Below are 19,041 nucleotides of genomic sequence, written 5' to 3' on the forward strand. Positions count from 1 at the left end.
ATTTGGAAAAATACCTGTTTTTACCTGCTCTTTGTTTCCTGTCTGTCAACCAGTTTTCTATCAGTCATAATACACTGACCCCAAACCCATGCACTTTACTTTTACATGCTAACCTCCAATCTGGAACATTGTCAAAAACCTTCTGAAAATTCAAATAAATCACTTGCTCCCCTCATCAACTCTACTAGTCACATCTTAAAAGAATTCCAGTAGATTTGTCAAGTATGATTTCCTTTCCATAAATCCATGCTCTGTCTGTCCAATCCTACCACAGGTTTCTAAATGATCCCCTATTAAATCTTAGCATTTTCCCCCACTATTGATGCCAAGTTGACTAGACTATAATTCCAGGCTTTCCTGTTTTCAACTGTGCTTCTTGTATGAATGCATACCGCCACCACTGGCTGTTTGCCCTCCACTTTCAGAATATCCTGTAGCCACTCTGAGACATCCTTAACATTAGCACCAGGGAACCCACATCCTAGAGTCTCCTTTGTGGCCATAGAAATGCTTGTCTATTGCCCCTACAGTTGAATCCTCAATAACCATTGCATCCCCGCACTTTTTACTCCTTCCCTGTGCAGCACAGCCAACCACAGTACAACACATTCAGCTGTTGCTACTTTCTTGAGAGCATATTCCCCTCAGCAGTACCCAACATGCTTGAGTATTTGAGGATGTTACGAACAAAATTAATAAAGGGTATTGAAGGACATAGTATCATTGAATTTTTAGGAGGCTTTTGATTAGTTTCCAACAAGAAGTTGGTTTGAAATATTAAATTAATGGGATGGGAGATAATCTCCCGGTACGAATTAATGATCGCCTAACAGTCAGAAAACTGAGAGCAGGAATAAATTGGTCATTTTCACATTGGCAGATTGTGAATATGTGATTATGCTGTGGTTATAAGAGGTTATTTTGTCTTTTTTTTAAAGGGAGATTGAATAAGAGGGGATGATGCTGTCTGTGAGAAAGTCAACAGCTTGTGAGGCCTTGGGTTTTTTATAAGTTGAAACAATGGAAGCAGCCTGGCTGGGCGTGGCCAGCTCTCATAGCCAAGGCTTTCTGGTTTTATTTTTAGCTTTTAGGTTTAGCTTTAAGTAATTGCTGTGTGGACTTGAAGAAGTAGAATTTTTTTTTACAGCTAGAACTGAGGTTTCTGTCTGATGCTGGGTGACCTGTAAGATAAATCTATTTTTCTGAGTTTTCCTTTTTGCCAAGGGATATGCTTATGGGATGTTACTATATTGGAACAGTTAATTAGTAATAGTTATTGCAACTATTATTCTGTTAAGTTTTCTAATACAGTTAAGTTATTCAAAATTCCTCTTTCTGTGGTTGTATTTTAACTCTAGTGTTTCAATAAATTGTGTTTTGCCTAACATCGAGTAGCTTGACCAGTCATATTGTATCTGGAACATGGTATTTTAAAATAAGAAAACATTAGGGTCTAGGCTACCTTTTAAAAATGTTTTGAGGGGGTCTGGTCTGCTCCATAACAACTATTGGAGTACCTCAAGGATCAGTAGCTTGGCCCCATCTGTTCACAATATATGTCAACGATTGGGAGGTCAGGCCAAATGCTATATTTCCAAAGTTGCAGATAATGCTAAACAAGCAAGAATACATGCTGTGAGGAAGATATAAACATTTTCAGAAGGATTTGGACAGGATTTGTGATTGGGTAAGAACACAGCAGCTAGAATATAATGTGGAAAATGTGAGTGCAGATGTGCAGAATATTTCCTAGATGTGCACAGGGACTTGGGTATCCTTATCGATCGGTGAAGGCAAGCATGCAGGCGCAGCAAGCTATTAAGAAGACTACTGGAAAGTTAGCATTTATCGCAAGGGGATTTGAGTGCAGTGCCAGTGTAATCTTGTTTCAATTGCATAGGGCCTTGGTTAGATTTTGGGTGTAATTTCAAAATTTGCAGATTACAAGAAAATTGGAAAGGTGTTAAACAATGAGTAGGATGATAGTTGACTTCAGGAGGGCATAGCCAGACTGGTGTTATACACTGAAACCTGGCAGATTTAATTCAACATAGAGAATTATGTGGTTTACACATTTTGGTGGGAACAATGAAGAGAGATGGTACAAAATAAATGGTATCATTATGAAGGCACACTGCAGTTGTACCTACACAAATCATCAAAAGTGGCAGCTCAAGAGCCAGAGGTAATATGGTGAAAACAATAAACAGTGAATTGTTGTGATCTGGATTTCACTGCTACAGAAGTTAGTAACTTACAAAAAGGAAGTCAATGAAAACTGGAAGAATAAAGGGTCATGGGAAATATAGCAGGGCGGGGGTGGGAGGGGCGGTGTGGTGGTGGTTCCCTTTTTGTAAGAGCATTCTATGAATGTCATTAGTATTAATTGTTATAATGATTATCTTTCCAAAAATTAAATAAGAAAACTGGATTATCATATAAAGGTACGTATATTAGTAAAGAAATTTGTGAGAGTGTGGAAAAAAATTGATAACATCAATGAGAGTTGGTAACCCTGTCAGACTGGGTTTGCAAGACTATGGTGTACAGCAGAATTTAAACCATTAGGTCAAATGTAAACAGGTCCTTCCAATGTTTACTGCATGTTATGTCTCAATTTACTCATTATATTCCAAAGCATTATCTTCTGAAATAAATCAATCTAATCTACATTTTACTGAATTAAGACAAGCTGTTTCTGCATTCTCCCAAGGGAATGTGTTCCACAGACTGACAACTGACTCACTGAAATAGTGGACTTGTATTTTCCCTCCACCTGGGCCAGAATCAGAATCTTTCAGCCAGCCTCCAAGTTTCCATATGACAGAGATTTGTTTTAAATGATGGATTGTGGCAGGCTGAGTGAGGTGGCTGTGCAGGTGGAGAGTGTTTGGAAGTTGGGGACAGTTGCGATGAGAATAGCTGTCAGTGCTTCAGGCAGGCCTAAAGGCCTTCCTCATCTTCCTGGAATGTACAGCAGCTGCAAACCATTCTGTAAAGAAGTCACCCCAGTTTCATCTGTCAAACTGTTATATAGTCATAGGGAGATACAGCACGGAAAAAGACTCTTCGGTCCAACTCATCCACGCTGAACAGATATCCAAACTTAACTGAGTCCCATTTGCCTGCACCTGGCCCATATCCTACTAAACACTTCCCATTCATATAACCATCCAGATGCCTTTTAAATGTTGCAATTGTACCAGCCTCCACCAGTTCCTCTGGCAGCTCATTCCATACATGCACCCCCGTTTATGTGAAAAAGTTGCCCTCAGGACCCTCTTAAATCATTTCCCTCTCATCATAAAGTGGGCGGCACGGTGGCACAGTGGTTAGCACTGCTGCCTCGCAGCGCCAGAGACCCGGGTTCAATTCCCGCCTCAGGCGACTGACTGTGTGGAGTTTGCACGTTCTCCCCGTGTCTGCGTGGGTTTCCTCCGGGTGCTCCGGTTTCCTCCCACAGTCCAAAGATGTGCAGGTCAGGTGAATTGGCCATGCTAAATTGCCCGTAGTGTTACGTAAGGGGTAAATGTAGGGGTATGGGTGGGTTGCGCTTCGGCGGGGCGGTGTGGACTTGTTGGGCCGAAGGGCCTGTTTCCACACTGTAAGTAATCTAATCTAATCTAATAAACGTATGCCCTCTAGTTCTGAACCCCCTTCCCCCCTCCTCCACCACAGGGAAAAGACCTTGTCTCTTTATTCTATCCATGCCCCTCATTATTTTATAAACCTCTATAAGGTCACCCCTCAGCCTCCAAAGCTCCAGGGAACACAGCCCCAGTCTATCCAGCCTCTCCCCATAGTTAAAATCCTCAAACTCTGGCAACATCCTTCTGAGTCTTTTCTGAACCCTTTCAAGTTTCACAGCATCCTTCCAATAGAAAGGAGACCAGAATTGCACACAATATTCCAAAAGTGTTCTCACCAATGTCCCGTATAGCTGCAACATGACCTCCCACCTCTGATACTCAATGTTCTGTCCAATAAAGGAAAGCATGTCAAACGCCTTCTCCACTATCCTATCTACCTGCGACTACACTTTCAAGAAACTATGAACCTACACTCCAAGGTCTTTTTGTTCTGCAATACACCCCAGGATTTTACCATTAAGTGTAAATGTCCTGCTGTGATTTGCATTTGCAAAATGCAACACATCGCATTTAACTAAATTAAACTCCATCTGCCACTTCTCAGCCCATTGATCAAGATCCCACTGTATTCTGAGGTAACCTTCTTTGTTGTCCACTACACTTTCAATATTGGGTTCATCAACAGACTCACTAATTATACCTCCTATGTTCATATCCAAATCATTTATATAAAAGATAGAAAGCAGTGGACACAGTAGTGTTTCTTTTGGCACTCCACTGGTCACAGACCTGCAGTCTGAAAAGCAACCCTCCACCACCACCCTCTATCTTCTACCTTTGAACCAGTTCTATATTCAAATGGCTAGTTTTCCCAGTGTTCCATGAGATCTAACCTTACTAACCAGTCTACCATGAGAACCTTGTCGAATGAGAACCTTACTGAAGTCCATATAGATAACGTCCACCACTCTGCCCTCATCAATCCTCTTCATTATTTCTTCAAAAAGCTCAATCAAGTTAGTGCGACAAGTTAGTGCACAAAGCCATGTTAAATATCCCTAATCAGCCTTTCCAAATCTATGTACATTCTGTCCCTTAGGAATTCCTCCAACAATTTGCTCACCACTACCACAGACTCACCGGTCTATAGTTCCCTAACTTTTCCTTACCACCTTTCTTAAATTGTTGCAACACATTAGCCAACTTCCAGTCTTCCGACACCTCACCTGTGACTATCAATGATCCAAATATCTCAGCAAGGGGACCAGCAAACACTTCCCTAGCTTTCCACAGAGTTATAGGGTACACCTGATTGGATCCTGTAGCTTTATCCACCTTTTTGCGTTTCAAGACATCTAGCACTTCCTCCTCTGTAATATGGACATTTTTCAAGATGTCACCATCTATTTCCCCACATTCTGTATCTTCCATGTCCTTCTCCACTGTAAACACTGACGCCAAATACTTGTTTAGTAATTCCCCCATCTCCTGCAGTTCCACACATAGGCTGCCTTGCTGATCTTTGAAGTGTCCGAATCTCTCTCTCGTTATCCTTTTGTCCTTAATGTATTTATAAATTCTCTTTTGATTCTCCTTAACCCTATTTGCCAAGGCTATCTCATGAGCCCTTTCTGCCCTCCTGATTTCCTTCTTTAGTATACTCCTACTGCCTTTAGACTCTAAGGATTCACTCGATCTTTGCTGTCTATATCTGACATATGCTTCCTTCTTTTTCTTTACCAAAACTACAGTTTCTTTAGTTGTCCAGTATTCTGTACACATACCAGCCTTTCCTTTCACCCTAACATGAGCATACTATCTTTGGATTTTCGTTATCTCATTTCTGAGGGCTTCCCATTTTCCAGCCGTCCCTTTACCTGTGAAAGTCAGCGCCCAATCAGCTTTTGAAAGTTCTTGCCTCATACTGTTAAAATTGGCCTTCCTCCAATTTAGAACTTCAACTGTTAGACGGTGCCTATCCTTTCCCATCACTATTTAAAAAATAATAGAATTATGGTCTCTGTCCCCAAAGTGCTCCTCCACTGCCACTTGCCCTGACTTATTTTCTCATACGTATATTCATATAATGAAGAAAAAAGTTTTCTTGTACACAAATTTGTCTCCATCTAAATCTTTAACACTATGGCAATCCCAATCTATGTTTGGAAAGTTAAAATCCCCTACCATTATCACCCTATTATTCTTACAGATAACTGAGATCCCCTTACAAATTTGTTTCTCACTTTCCCATTGACTACTGGGGGGAACTATGGTAAAATCCCAATAAGGTAATCTTCCTTTTCTTATTTCTCAGCTCCACTCAAATAACTTCCCTGGATGTATTCTCAGGAACATCCTCCCTGAGGACAGCCATAATGTTATCCCTTATGAAAAACGCCACTCCCCCTCCTCTCTTCCCCCCGCTTTCTGTCCTTCGTATAGCAGTTGTATCCTGGAACATTAAGCTGCCAGTCCTGTCCATCCCTGAGCCACGTTTCTGTAATTGCTATGGATATCTCAACCATGCCCTGAATTCACCTGCCTTCCCTGTTAGGCCTCTTGCCTTGAAATAAATGCAGTCCTACCTCATTCTCTGCTTTGTTCCTGACTGCCCTGACTGTTTGACCTGTTCTTTTTCCCAATTGTACCTGTCTCAGAGTGATCTCTTTCCTCATTATTTCACTGGGTTCACCCCTCAACCCCCATCCCCCTCACCCCCACCTGACTGGTTTAAATTCTCCAAGTAGCTCTTGCAAATCTTCTTGCCAGTATATTTGTCTCCTTCCAATTCAAGTGCAATCCATCCTTTTTACCAGACCACTTCTACCTCTGAAGAGATTCCAATGATCCAAAAATGTGAACTCTTCTCCCCTGCACCAGCTCCTCAGCCACATATTAATCCGCTCTATCTTCATTTTCCTACCCTCACTAGCTCCTAGCACCGGGAGTAATCCAGATATTACTATCCTCGAGGACCTTCTTTTAAAATTCATGCCTAACTTCCTATATTCTCCCATCAAAATCATATCCTTTTATCATCCTATATCATTACTTCCTTTGTGTACAACCACCTCCTGCAGGTCCCACTCCCCTTTGAGAATATTCTGCACGCTCTCTGAGAAATCTTTGATCCTGTCACCTGGGAAGCAACACACTATTCTGATTTCTCGCTATTGGCCATAGAAACGTCTGTCAGTGCCTCAGACTAGAGAGTCCCCTATCACAATCGATCGCTTGGAACCTGACCTACCTCTCATTTCATTAGAGCCAGTCTCGGTACTAGAAACCTGGCTGTTCGTACTATATTCCCCTGGAAGTCCATCAGTCCTTACATTTTCCAAATCAGCATTCTTGTTTGAGCTGGGGATAACCACAGGAGACTCCTGCACTACCTGCCTCCCTCTTTTACACTCTCACTGTAGACATAATCATCAGTAACATGGAAACTCTCCCTAATCTCCCATATCCGACTGGAAGAGCACATCACTCTACTAAAGGCCATCTTTGCACTTTAACAATCTAGAGACCCAGAAAATAGCACAGTCACATGGTCCTAAAAACACTGATCCAAGCTGACTGAGTACCTATGTTTTATATTTTAAATTTTAATCAAGAAATGAATCTCAATAAAAAACATAACCAAAAAGAACCCACTCTCTTCATTATTAAAAAAAATAACAAGATTACACTTAAAAACTATGCACTTATCTGCTCCTGTGCTGTGAGCTCTCCCACACAGATTCCTCTAAGATTAGCTGTGAATTTTGCTGTTTGGTAGTTTTTGTTAAACGCACTCTGATGTCCAGAAATACTTGAACTCAAACAGCAAAGGCAGAAGCTGCACAGATTCACTGCTGTGTCACTGTCTCTCTCTCTCTCACTGACCATGTCATCTCTACTTTTCTTTCTCTTCCTCCTTTTAAAAGTGCCATTGTTTTGAATTTTTTTTCCCCGAAAAGATCCAAAACAATGCAATGGCTTTTAAAACAGTAATTACTGCTCCTGGAATTCGTGGAAATCAGCCCCAATACCTAAATTACCTCAAGAAAGGAGCAGCTGTTACAGCCACAATTCTTTCCCCGCCTCCACCTTGGACTACCCAGAATTTTTCTCTTGTCTGAAAAGGTATTTTTAAATTTACACTATAAAATGTCAAAGGGAGAGGCGCATCAATCTTGATATACCCAGCCCCTCACTTGTCCCCCACCACAGTCTTCAGCTCTTTTCAAGCTAGAAAACCTTTGATTCAGTTTCGAGAGCCCTGTTTGCCACCTTTACTCAGACAGGAGGCCCACCCTTTAGGCTTTGCTAGCCTTCCAAGTAAAATCACAAGGAGTGGCTATTTCTCATATAATGCAGATTTCTTTTTTCACAGGCCTTCAGAAGTTCACAGGGAAATTTATGCATATTGTCCCTAATTTTTAAACCTACCCTCCACCTTCCCTATCATGGTTCCAGGCATAGACTATATAGCTGGTTTGACATTTTTGGACAAGGATTGCAGAATGGAATTTGTCTGGTTGTTAAACATACTTTTGTAGAACTATGCGCAAATTATTCAATATTTAAAGGATGAGTTCCAATGAAGAGTCAAAACATTAAAGCCGGTTTTCACTCCACAGATTCTGCCAGAACTGCTGAGGCTCTCTCACGCTTTCCATTTTTGTATCAAATCCTTACTGTCTGTCCCAGCTTAAAGTTGTAGAGTATTAGTCATTATTTAAAATCTCAAACTCATTGTGTACAAACCATCTTGGGTTGACGATGCCATTGATTTCTCTTTCAGATTATCTTCTATTACTACATGGGGGGAGATATTTTTGGATCGTTAACAGTTTACCAAATAACTCTCTCCCATTATCAAACATTACTTTTTAATTTGACTGGGGACCAAGGCCATTACTGGCAGCGAGCTGAAATCAACCTTAGTGCTGACGAGGACTTTGAGATCATGTTAGAAGGATGGGTCGGAAAGGGGTCAAAAGGAGTCATAGCACTCGATGACATCACTTTTACAAAGGAGTGCATCAGTTCTCCCTTTGCATTTCATCCCGAACCAACTCTGCTTCCTCCATCAGGTATGTAACAGCCAATTAATTAAACTGTGTAACCAGATTTCCACATTATTTAACGCAAGCCATTAAAACTTTGAATGTAGCTGCCAGAGTTAAAGGGCTTTTGGTAATTTTACAAGCTTTAAGGAGTAATTGTAATTTTTAAATTTCTCATTAGATATGAGTGTTAATGTTCTTGATATTTAAGTAACATTTTCTCTTTAACTCTTATATGTAACAGTTAATGTTTCTTTTTGGCTTAGACAAGAAAGTTCTTGATTGAGAGTGGCACGGTGGCTCAGCGGCTAGCACGGCTGCCTCACAGTGCCATGGACCTGGGTTCATTTCTACCCTCAGGTGACTGTCTGTGTGGAGTTTGCACATTCTCCCCATGTCTGTGTGGGTTTCCTCTGGGTGCTCTGGTTTCCTCTCACAGTCTAAAGCTGTGCAGGTTAGGTGGAGTGTCCAAAAATGTGCAGTCTAGATGGGTTAGCCATAGGAAATCCAAGGTTATAGGGATAGGGTAGTGGGGTGGGTTCGGGTGGGATGCTCTTCACACCGATAGGCCTGCTTCCACACTGTAGGGATTCTATGCTGATTCTACTGTTTGAGAGAGGTTGTAGTTTATTCATCTATGGGATGTGGGTGGTGCTGGCTGGAACAGCATTTATTGCCCTCCCCTAATTGCCACTGAAATTATTGCCTGCTGGGTAATTTCAGAGGACAATTAAGAATCAGTCACATTATTGTGATTCTGGAGTCATAGGTAGGCCAAACCAGATAAGGATGACAGGTTCCCTTCTCTGAATGAAAATGTAGTTAGTTAAATAGCTAACTCAGACTTGTACAAAAGCAGAACAGAACCGACTTATCTAAATCACAAGCAACAGGGTTTGCAGAGCACAGCCAGAATAGAGTGGCATGCTTGGGGAGTTTGATAGTGTGGGAGATCAGTGAAGTAGGGAGATGAACACATACTTTTACTTTCCCTTTCCTAATGCTTTCGGATCACACCACGTCATCTGCTGACAGCTAGATTCTTAAAAAGTACAACAGAAGTGAAAATCACAAATATAATTTCACTGTTCAAGAAGGGAAGCAGGCAGAAAACAGGAAACTATCGGCTATTTGCTTGACAGCATTGTGGTGAATGTGTTAGAATTCATCATTAAGGAGTTTACATTTGGGCTATAGAAAATTCAGGGTAATCAGGAAGAAAGAGGATGGTTTTGAGAAAGGTAAAGCATATTTTACCAATTTATTCTTTGAACTCCATGCACTGTGAATAAAAGCAAGCCTATTGCCAGAGTCAGAGAGTCATGCAATACAGAAATGGACCCTCCGGTCCAATTCCTCCCATGCTGACCATATTCCGAAAGTAAAGTAGTCCCACTTGTCTGTATTTGGCCCATATCCCTCTAAACATTTCCTATTTGTGTACCTGTCCTAATATCTTTTAAATGTTATAACTGTACCTGCATCTACCACTCCCTCTGGCAGCTCATTTCCTACATACACCACCATCTGTGTGAAAAGATTGCCCCTTGGGTCCCTTTTAAATCTTTCCCCTCTCACCTTAAACTTATGTTGTCTAGTTTTGAACTCCCGAACCAGAGGAATAAGACCTTGGCTATTCGCTCTATCCATGCCCCTCATGATTTTATAAACCTCTATAAGCCCCAGCCTATTCATCCTCTCTCTAGAGCTCAAGCCCTGCAATCCCAGTAACATCCTTGTAAATCTTATCTGCACCCTTTCAAGTTAAACAACATCTTTCCTCTATAGCAAGGAGACCAGAACTGAATACAGTATTCTAAAAGTTGCCTTACCAATTTCCTGTACAGCTGCATAATGATGTCCCAATTCTTATACTCAATGAATTGGCCAATGAAGGCAAGTATGCCAAACACTTTCTTCACCACCCTGTCTACCTGCGATTCTACTCTCAAGCAACTTCTTCACTGTCCACTATACCACCAATCCTGGTGTCACCTACAAATTTACTAACCATATTTCCTATATTCACATCCAGATCATTTATATAAATGACAAAAAAGTGGACTTAGCACCGATCCTTGCAGCACATCGTTGGTCACAGGCCTCTAGTCTGAAAAACAATCCTCTACCACCACCCTCTGTCTCCTACAATCAATTTTGTATCTAATTGACTAGTTCCACCTCGATTCCATGTGATCTAAAACTTGCTAACCAGACCACCATGTCCGCGTAAACCAAATCACCCGCCGACATTTCCGCCACCTCCAAAAAGACCCCACCACCAGGGATATATTTCCCTCCCCACCCCTTTCCGCCTTCCGCAAAGACCGTTCCCTCCGTGACTACCTGGTCATGTCCACGCCCCCTATGACCAACCCTCCCATCCTGGCACTTTCCCCTGCTACCGCAGGAACTGTAAAACCTGTGCCCAGACCTCCTCCCTCACCTCTATCCAAGGCCCTAAAGGAGCCTTCCATATCCATCAAAATTTTACCTGCACATCCACTAATATCATTTATTGTATCCGTTGCTCCCGTTGCGGTCTTCTCTACATCAGGGAGACTGGGCGCCTCCTAGCAGAGCGCTTTAGGGAACATCTCCGAGACACCCGCACCAATCAACCAAACCGCCCCGTGGCCCAACATTTCAACTCCCCCTCCCACTCTGCTGAGGATATGGAGGTGCTGGGTCTCCTCCACCGCCGCTCCCTCACCACCAGACACATGGAGGAAGAACGCCTCATCTTCCGCCTCGGAACACTTCAACCCCAGGGCATCAATGTGGACTTCAACAGCTTCCTCATTTCCCCTCCCCCCACCTCATTCTAGTTTCAAACCTCCAGCTCAACACTGTCCCCTTGTCTTGTCCGGACTTGTCCGACCTGCCCAGCTCCTTTTCCACCTATCCACTCCACCCTCTCCTCCCTGACCTATCACCTTCATCTCCTCCCCCACTGACCTATTGTACTCTATGCTACTTTCTCCCCACCCCCACCCTCCTCTAGCTTATCTCTCCACGCTTCAGGCTCTCTGCCTTTATTCCTGATGAAGGGCTTTTGCCCGAAACGTCGATTTTGCTGAAGCTCCTCGGATGCTGCCTGAACCGCTGTGCTCTTCCAGCACCACTAATCCAGAATCTGGTTTCCAGCATCTGCAGTCATTGTTTTTACCACGTGGAACCATTTTTGACTCGCCTTGCTGAAGTCCATATAGACAGCATCCAACAATCTGTTTTTTTATCGATCTTCTTTGTCACCTCTTCAAAAAACTCAAGTTAGTGAGACCCGATTTCTCACGCACAGTTTTGGGGAATTTGGCCCAATGGTGTTTATCTTGAGGTTGTTGAGTCTTGTCTTATACTTTGCAAAACAAAGGAAAGGGTGAATGATGTATATACTATTTAGGTTCTACAAGATTTATAAACCCAGATTAAAATAATAAACAGGAACAGTAAAAGCCCTGCTGAATCATAGATTAGTAACAAAATGGCAACAGCAAAGAAAGACAATATGCAGTCTTCTATATTTGTGAAGGGCCTGATTAAGATTGGCAATGACCATGTAAAGTCATGAGTCAGGTCTGATAAGTCAAATGCTTTCATGAATAAACTATTAAAAGTCTGCTGCTGAGAAGAGCAGTCAGTTCAAAGAATGAAACATGCTATAGGCTACTTAACAGCAGCATTTTCATCTTCCAAAGACAGCTGGTAATTTTAGGACATAGTATGGAGGCAGTTCTGGTAAGATGTGTAGCTTTCTCTTGTTCAGTTGTAGTGTCAGCTAGAAAGAAATGTAAAAACAACAAAAAATGTTGTAAATATTAAAGGACAACTAACATGCCTTCAATTACAGTAGAGGAGTTTCATATTCTAATAATGCCAATGGCACGCTATAGGTAACAGAATCAAAGTGAAAGTGGAATGAATCATTGTTATACAAACGACATCCTTTAAAGGATTAGAAAGATTGACGTTCTTACAGAAGCTTCTAGATCACACTTAATGCTCAAGCATTGGTTTGTGGGGATATCAAAATCACATTGAAAAGCAATTTGATACTTATTCATGTAGCTAATGGAAAATGCACAAACCTGATCATCTCTAAGTTTGTAAATTTTGTGACTGGTGTTGTGAGTAGAATATCCAATAGCAGCTAAAATTGCTAAATCTATTTTTTAACAAATTATAACTGAATTTAGATCATTGTTTTCAGCATAATCTCCTTGGTAAATGGAAATATGGGATTAGAAAAGTAGATACCATTACAAATTTATTTAAACTTGTGCAGAAAATAGAAGACATATTTATGTTTTTGTTTAATTTACAATGCATTAGGGCATTGTACACTTTTACTAATGAGGCAGTTGGGAAAATGAGACTATTAAATTACCTGTTATACATGATAAACTTTTGAAAGGCCAAAATATTGAAATGTTCCAGAATATTAAATTAAATGTATTTTTATTTTTAAAATGTACTTAATACGGAAAAGTATCTTCTTTGACATAGAAAGGAGAAGGGAACTATTATTAAAAAACCTCACGCTAGAACTAACCATTTAAAGAGCACTCTTTTCTCCTGCAATATAAGTTGTTGTGTTCTTTTGAATTTGGCAATTTTATGTTTCCCCTGATGAGTACGACACACAAAACCTTTGATAACATGGCTCTCTTTTCAACAAAACATACTTGTGTATACATATATGACAGTGTTAACACAAAGATGAGGGATGTTCCAGTTGTTTGAGATGGGATGTGTGTTCAGTTAGTTGATTTCAGCTGGTGTGTGACTGTTGAGACGATATAATTAGCCTTTGTGCCCCAAGGCTGAAAACTGTTAAAATTAATTAAGGGCCCAGACTTGCTCAATGAAGATTAATGCCTCCTGGAATATGCTGGCAATAGCTGAGGACTGGACCAGGTTTAGCTCTTTTTATACTGTAGTCAAATTGCCTAACAATGCATACTGCTGACCAAAATCAATGACATCGGTGAAGTATCAGAAATCCGATATGAAATATTCAACTCATCCATACTCACTGTTGTGGTAAAGTGGGGGAGGATCCTATGGAGGACTGTCTGGTTATATTGCAAATTTGTGAGTGGCAAGCAGCTTTTCCTGTAGTTGCTCTCTCTTTAAATTAAGTAAAATCAAAAATTAGGCAAGATTGTTTAATAGAAATTATTCATTTTAACATTTCAGAACAAACTTAAATCATTGAGTTGGTAATTTAGAATAATACTTTGTTAAATCCCGTTTCATTTGCTGTGTTTGGTAAGTCATCACAATGAAGAATATATTGATCTAAGAAGTTTTAAACGAAATAAATAACTCTAAGGTGGTAATAAATGTACTAACAGAATTAACTACTATTGAAAGACATAAGGATCAATATCTATTGACTGCAAATGACACTTCAGTGATTCCTTCATAAGCCATTTAAACTGATTCACAGGAATTCTTTCCTCGTTTGCAGGACTCTGTCCACAAGGTTATTTGGAGTGCCAGAATGGAAATTGTTACCAACCAGATCAGAGATGTGATTTTGTGAATGATTGCAGTGACAATACAGATGAGAGAGAATGTGGAACATCCTGCACCTTTGAGACTGGACAATGCGGTTGGAAAAATTCCCTGGCAGATAACTTTGACTGGATCTTGGGGCAGGGTTCATTTCAGAGTCTTCGGCCGGTGAACGATCAGAGCCTAGGAAATGAGAATGGTAATTTATTAATTTGTGTTGCATTCTAATATACTATAATGGAACTTAAAGGAAGTAAATAATTGTGTGAACGTACCATTATTGAATTGGTTTGGCAAATCCTTTGTAATTGTTTGCCAGATGCCTGACGTGATGACACAATAATAGAAGAGCCATTTGTGTGGAATATTAATAATCCATACAAACGACGATGATTAACTGTTCTTCCTCAAAATATGGACAATAGTTCTTTGATTATTCATCTGCAGACGTTATAGTAGATTTAACTATAAAAGTGCATGTTGGTTTCCTGTTTTTAATATTCATTGACAGGATGACGGCATTGCTGGCAGGCCAGTATGTGTTGCCCATTCCCAATTGCCCGGAGGTAGTTAAGAGTGAACCACATTGCTGTTGGTCTGGAGTCACATGTAGGCCAGACCAAGTAAGGATGACAGATTTTTTTCTGAAAGGACATCAGTGAACCAGTTGAATTTTTTCCAATAATCGACAATGGATCTATGGTCATCATTAGACCTTTATTTCCAGATTTTAAAAAAATAATAATTTCAAATTAGATGCCCAGAACATTACCAGAGTGTCTGGATTAACAGTCCAGCAATAAACCCACTAGGCCATCACATCCTCTATCTCTTTTCACATAGAGATTAACATAACATTATCATAATGATAACTGGTAATAGGAATTGCAAATCAACAGTGTACTGAAGGATATTTTCTTGACAATTGCCTCAAGTAGCAAGCAAATTTTTTTTTAAATCCATGTTCAGAATGAATTGGTACTGAAAACCCAAAATTGAAATTATTTCGATTTCATTGTGGCCAAACCAATTGTCACCTGACAACATATTCACTGAAATTTGATAGCACCATCCGTGGTTTTCAGACATTAAACAAATCCTTTACACTTCAACATTTGAGGAGGGAGACTTTATTTCATATAATATCGGATTGTGTCATCTGCCCTGCTGGTGTAGAGCAGGAAAGGAACATAAGAGCAAACACTTTTATTCCTCTGCTGTATCCAAGAATTGTACCTGGGTACATGTACCTAAGATGTCACCATAAGAAAGCATACATTGGAAAAGCTTTTCGTTGTACTCCTACAATTTTGAACAACATTCTGGAATCAGTGAGGGGAGCAAGGACAATCTGCAACTCCATGACCTGGCATATCTCCCACTCTGCCATTACCATCACACCATGGGAGAATGCCGGTACACCAATGAGAGCATGTCAGGATCAGCCCAGGAATACTAAACAAAAGGTGTAAAACTGGTGAGACTACAATATAGCATTGTTTGCATGCCAAAACAGCATTAACAGCAAGCAATAGGCAGAGCCATGCAGTTATGTAACCAACAGATCATATCTTAGCTTTGCAATCTTTCCATATTTAGTTATAAATGGTGGTGGATAACTAAATAGCTCACTGGCCGAGCAGGCTCCACAAAAGTCCATGACCAGTGTGGTGGGGTGGGGAGTGCCCAGTACTTCAGTCTAATCATCAACCAGAAGTGCCAAGTGGAAGATCCATCTCAGCCTCCTCCCGAGATCGGCAGCATCACTAATACCTGTCTTCAGCAAATTCGATTCACTCCACGTGATATCAAGAAATGGTTGGATGCACTAAACACTGCAAATGTTCAGGGCCCCAACAACATTCTGGCAATAGTACTGAAGATACATGCTCCATAACTTGCCACCCTTCAAAGCAAGCTGTTCTAGGGCAGCGGCAAAACTAATGTGGAAATTCCCAGGTTCGTCCTACACATAACATAGGACAAATTCAATACATCTAATTACTGCCCTATTAGTCTACTTTAGGTCATCAGTAAAATGATTGAATAGGTCATCAACAATACTATCAAGCAGCACTAGCTCAGCAACAACCTACTCATTTGACACTCAGTTTAAGTTCCACAAGGCCATTCACATCGCGACCTCATTACAGCTTTTATTAGTCACAGCCTGTGCAATAACAACCCATTATTCCAAATCTGCTTTTCTGCCTATTAGTGAATCATTATTCCATGCTCAGTACATTCCCTCTATCCTATTTGCTTTATGTGCCCAAGTTACAGATATAGATACAGGTCGTTCTGCTATAAAACAGTTGTGTTCTTCTGCAATCTCGCACTGTAGAAAAGTGCACCAAGGAAAACTGCTATCGAAAATCACACTTTAGAAGTCAGTCGAAAGTTTGCGTTATCCAACCAGTGTCCACAATCAATCACATTATAGCCAATTCTCACTGATGAAACGCACATTATAACGGAATGACCTGTAGATGCCATGGTCCATGCCTGAAACAAGCATTAGGTTTATTTTTATCTGCCATTTACAAATAAGGGAGCCTAACACCTCTGCCATATTAGTTTGCTCTGAATTAGGGTCTTCTGGTCCTCGTCAAAGAAACATTTGGGGAAAGATCTTTTTGCATGGTGCCAATGCTAGTGGCAGTAAGCAGCACATGTCGTATTCAGAGAGTACAGCAAACAGATGCAATTGTGAAAAATGTGGAGCTGGGACTTGCAGCAGTACTCCACCTCTTTTCATTCATTCACAGGATAAGGGTGTCACTGGCTCGGCCCACACTTATTGTCCAGTTAAGAGTTGATCACCTTGTTGTGGATCTGGAATCAGACCAGATTAAGGATGGCACATTGAAGGAACAGCACCTTATCTTCTACCTGGGCAGCTTACAGCCAAGAGGACTCAACGTTGATTTCTCCAATTTCAAATAAACTCCCTCTCCATCCCCCGACTCCCCTCCCAGCTCCACCCCATCCCTTCCACTGCTCCCTGCCACCAACCGGATTCATTCCTTCCATTGCCCAACCAGGTCGTACCTTCTACCCGTCTTCATCTATCCCTACTTCACCACCCTTCCCCACCCAATCCTTTATCTGCGGCTCCCCCTATGCCCACACCCAGTCTTGAAGAAGGGTTACACCCGAAACGTCGACTTCTCCACCTCCTGATACTGCCTGGCCTGCTGTGATGTGCTAACATGGCAGGCAATTAATACATAGCAATTTCCCAACAGTATGCTAATTATCAGAAAATTATGATGTTGGTTCAAGAGTAAAACGTATTCAGGAAACAGGGGATAGCTCTCCTGTTTCTCTCCAAAATAGTGCCATTTGGATTTTTTTCCACCTGAAAGAATCTTAGATTCAACACCTCATACAATCTCCAACAGTACTGTAATGGAGTGTGATTTTTATACTCAAATCCAGTGTTGATGTTTGAACCCTGAATATTTTGATTCAGAGGTGACTGCCTCCAACTGAGCCTCCAATCTGCCCATTTTGGGCATGGGCATTTGTCTCTCCATGTGTGATACCAAAATAGATTATTTATTTTGATGACTACAGTAAGCCTCAGCAATATGTGCCTCTCATAACCTCTGCCAAATGAACAGTGAGCAATTTAGCAACATGTTGAATTCTAGACCTGCTCCTTCAGATGCAATATAAAGAATTTATATCAAGGTGAGTCTTCCACAGGGGCTATATGGAACTATGGAAAGTACAGGAGACTATGGAGCCCATCATGTCTGCACTAACTCTCTGAGTATTTAAACTTGGTTCTAATCATATGCTATTTTCCCACAAACCTGCATTCTGTTTCAATTTAAACAATCATCTAAGTACCTCTGGAATGCTTCAATTCAACCTACCTTCATCACATTACCAGGCAGTGCATTCTAGACCCTAACTGCTTGCTGATGAAGGGCTTATGCCTGAAACGTCAATTTTCCTGCTCCTCGGATGCTGTCTGACTTGCTGTGCTTTTTCAGCACCACACTCTCGACTCATCTGCATGATTCATGTTAAGAATGTATCAGCATTATTACGATGATATGGTGCTCAAAACTGTACACAATTCTCCAGCTGAGTTCTAACTCATATCTTATATAAGTTTAGCTCATGTAATTTTAGCATAATCTCCCTGCTTTTGTATTCCATATCCCTATAAACAAAGCCTAGAAAAATGTATGCTGCACTAAAAGCTTTTCTGCCACCTTTCGTATCTTATGTACACTCTGGAGTCCCTGCTCCTGCACATCCTTTAAAATAGTAAGTTTTAATGTCTCTCCATATTCCTTGTATCAAAATGTAGTGCCTCACACTTCTGTACATTGAACTTCATCAGGCAACTATCTGCCCATGCCCCCATATCATTGTTCTTTTGAAGTTCCACACTGTTTTCCTCACAATGTTTAATTTCCCAAATTTTGTTTCATCCACAAACTTTGAAATTGTCCCCTGCACATAATGTTTTCGATTAGTTAAAAATATCAAAACTCAAGGGTCTCTCGGGAACTCCACTACAAACCTTCTTCCATTAATCATTTCCCATTCCTAAATATTTCCTGTCCCTCTTCTGAATCAATCAATGTTTTTCATTTACTATTAATGCTATCCAAATAGGTTTTTCTCGAAGATTCCCCATCGCTAAAGTTAATCTCATTATTCTGTAATTGCTAGGCTAATGGTCACAATATTTTTGAACAAGTGCATAATGTTTGCAATTCTCTAATCCTCTGACACTACCCCAAATCCAAAGTAGATTGAAAGATAAGTTCCAATGCCTCTCTAATTTCCACTCTTAATTCCTTCAGTATTCTTGGGGTATATCTTATCTTGGCTCAGTGTCTTACAACTGTCGAGTA

The 19,041-nt window shown here is 40.8% G+C and overlaps 1 protein-coding gene across 5 annotated transcripts in view; it reads left to right on the forward strand.

The window, feature by feature from the left end:
• The window catches only part of malrd1 (MAM and LDL receptor class A domain containing 1), a 449,554-nt gene that overhangs the window by 189,929 nt on the left and 240,584 nt on the right, over positions 1-19,041 (forward strand). For all 5 annotated transcript variants that reach the window (XR_015757232.1, XR_015757233.1, XM_043690416.2 and 2 more), the window contains 2 exons: positions 8,377-8,668; positions 14,115-14,360. Coding sequence is in view for 3 of the 5 variants with exons in the window: in XM_043690416.2 (XP_043546351.2) it covers positions 8,377-8,668; positions 14,115-14,360 (538 nt within the window). In the remaining 2 variants the exon portion in view is untranslated. The remainder of the gene's footprint in view (positions 1-8,376; positions 8,669-14,114; positions 14,361-19,041) is intronic.

Source organism: Chiloscyllium plagiosum, unplaced genomic scaffold (genome assembly GCF_037043375.1).
Source record: "Chiloscyllium plagiosum isolate Xiang-an unplaced genomic scaffold, Cpla_swu_hap1 HiC_scaffold_5, whole genome shotgun sequence".
NCBI classification, from domain to species: Eukaryota; Metazoa; Chordata; class Chondrichthyes; order Orectolobiformes; family Hemiscylliidae; genus Chiloscyllium; species Chiloscyllium plagiosum.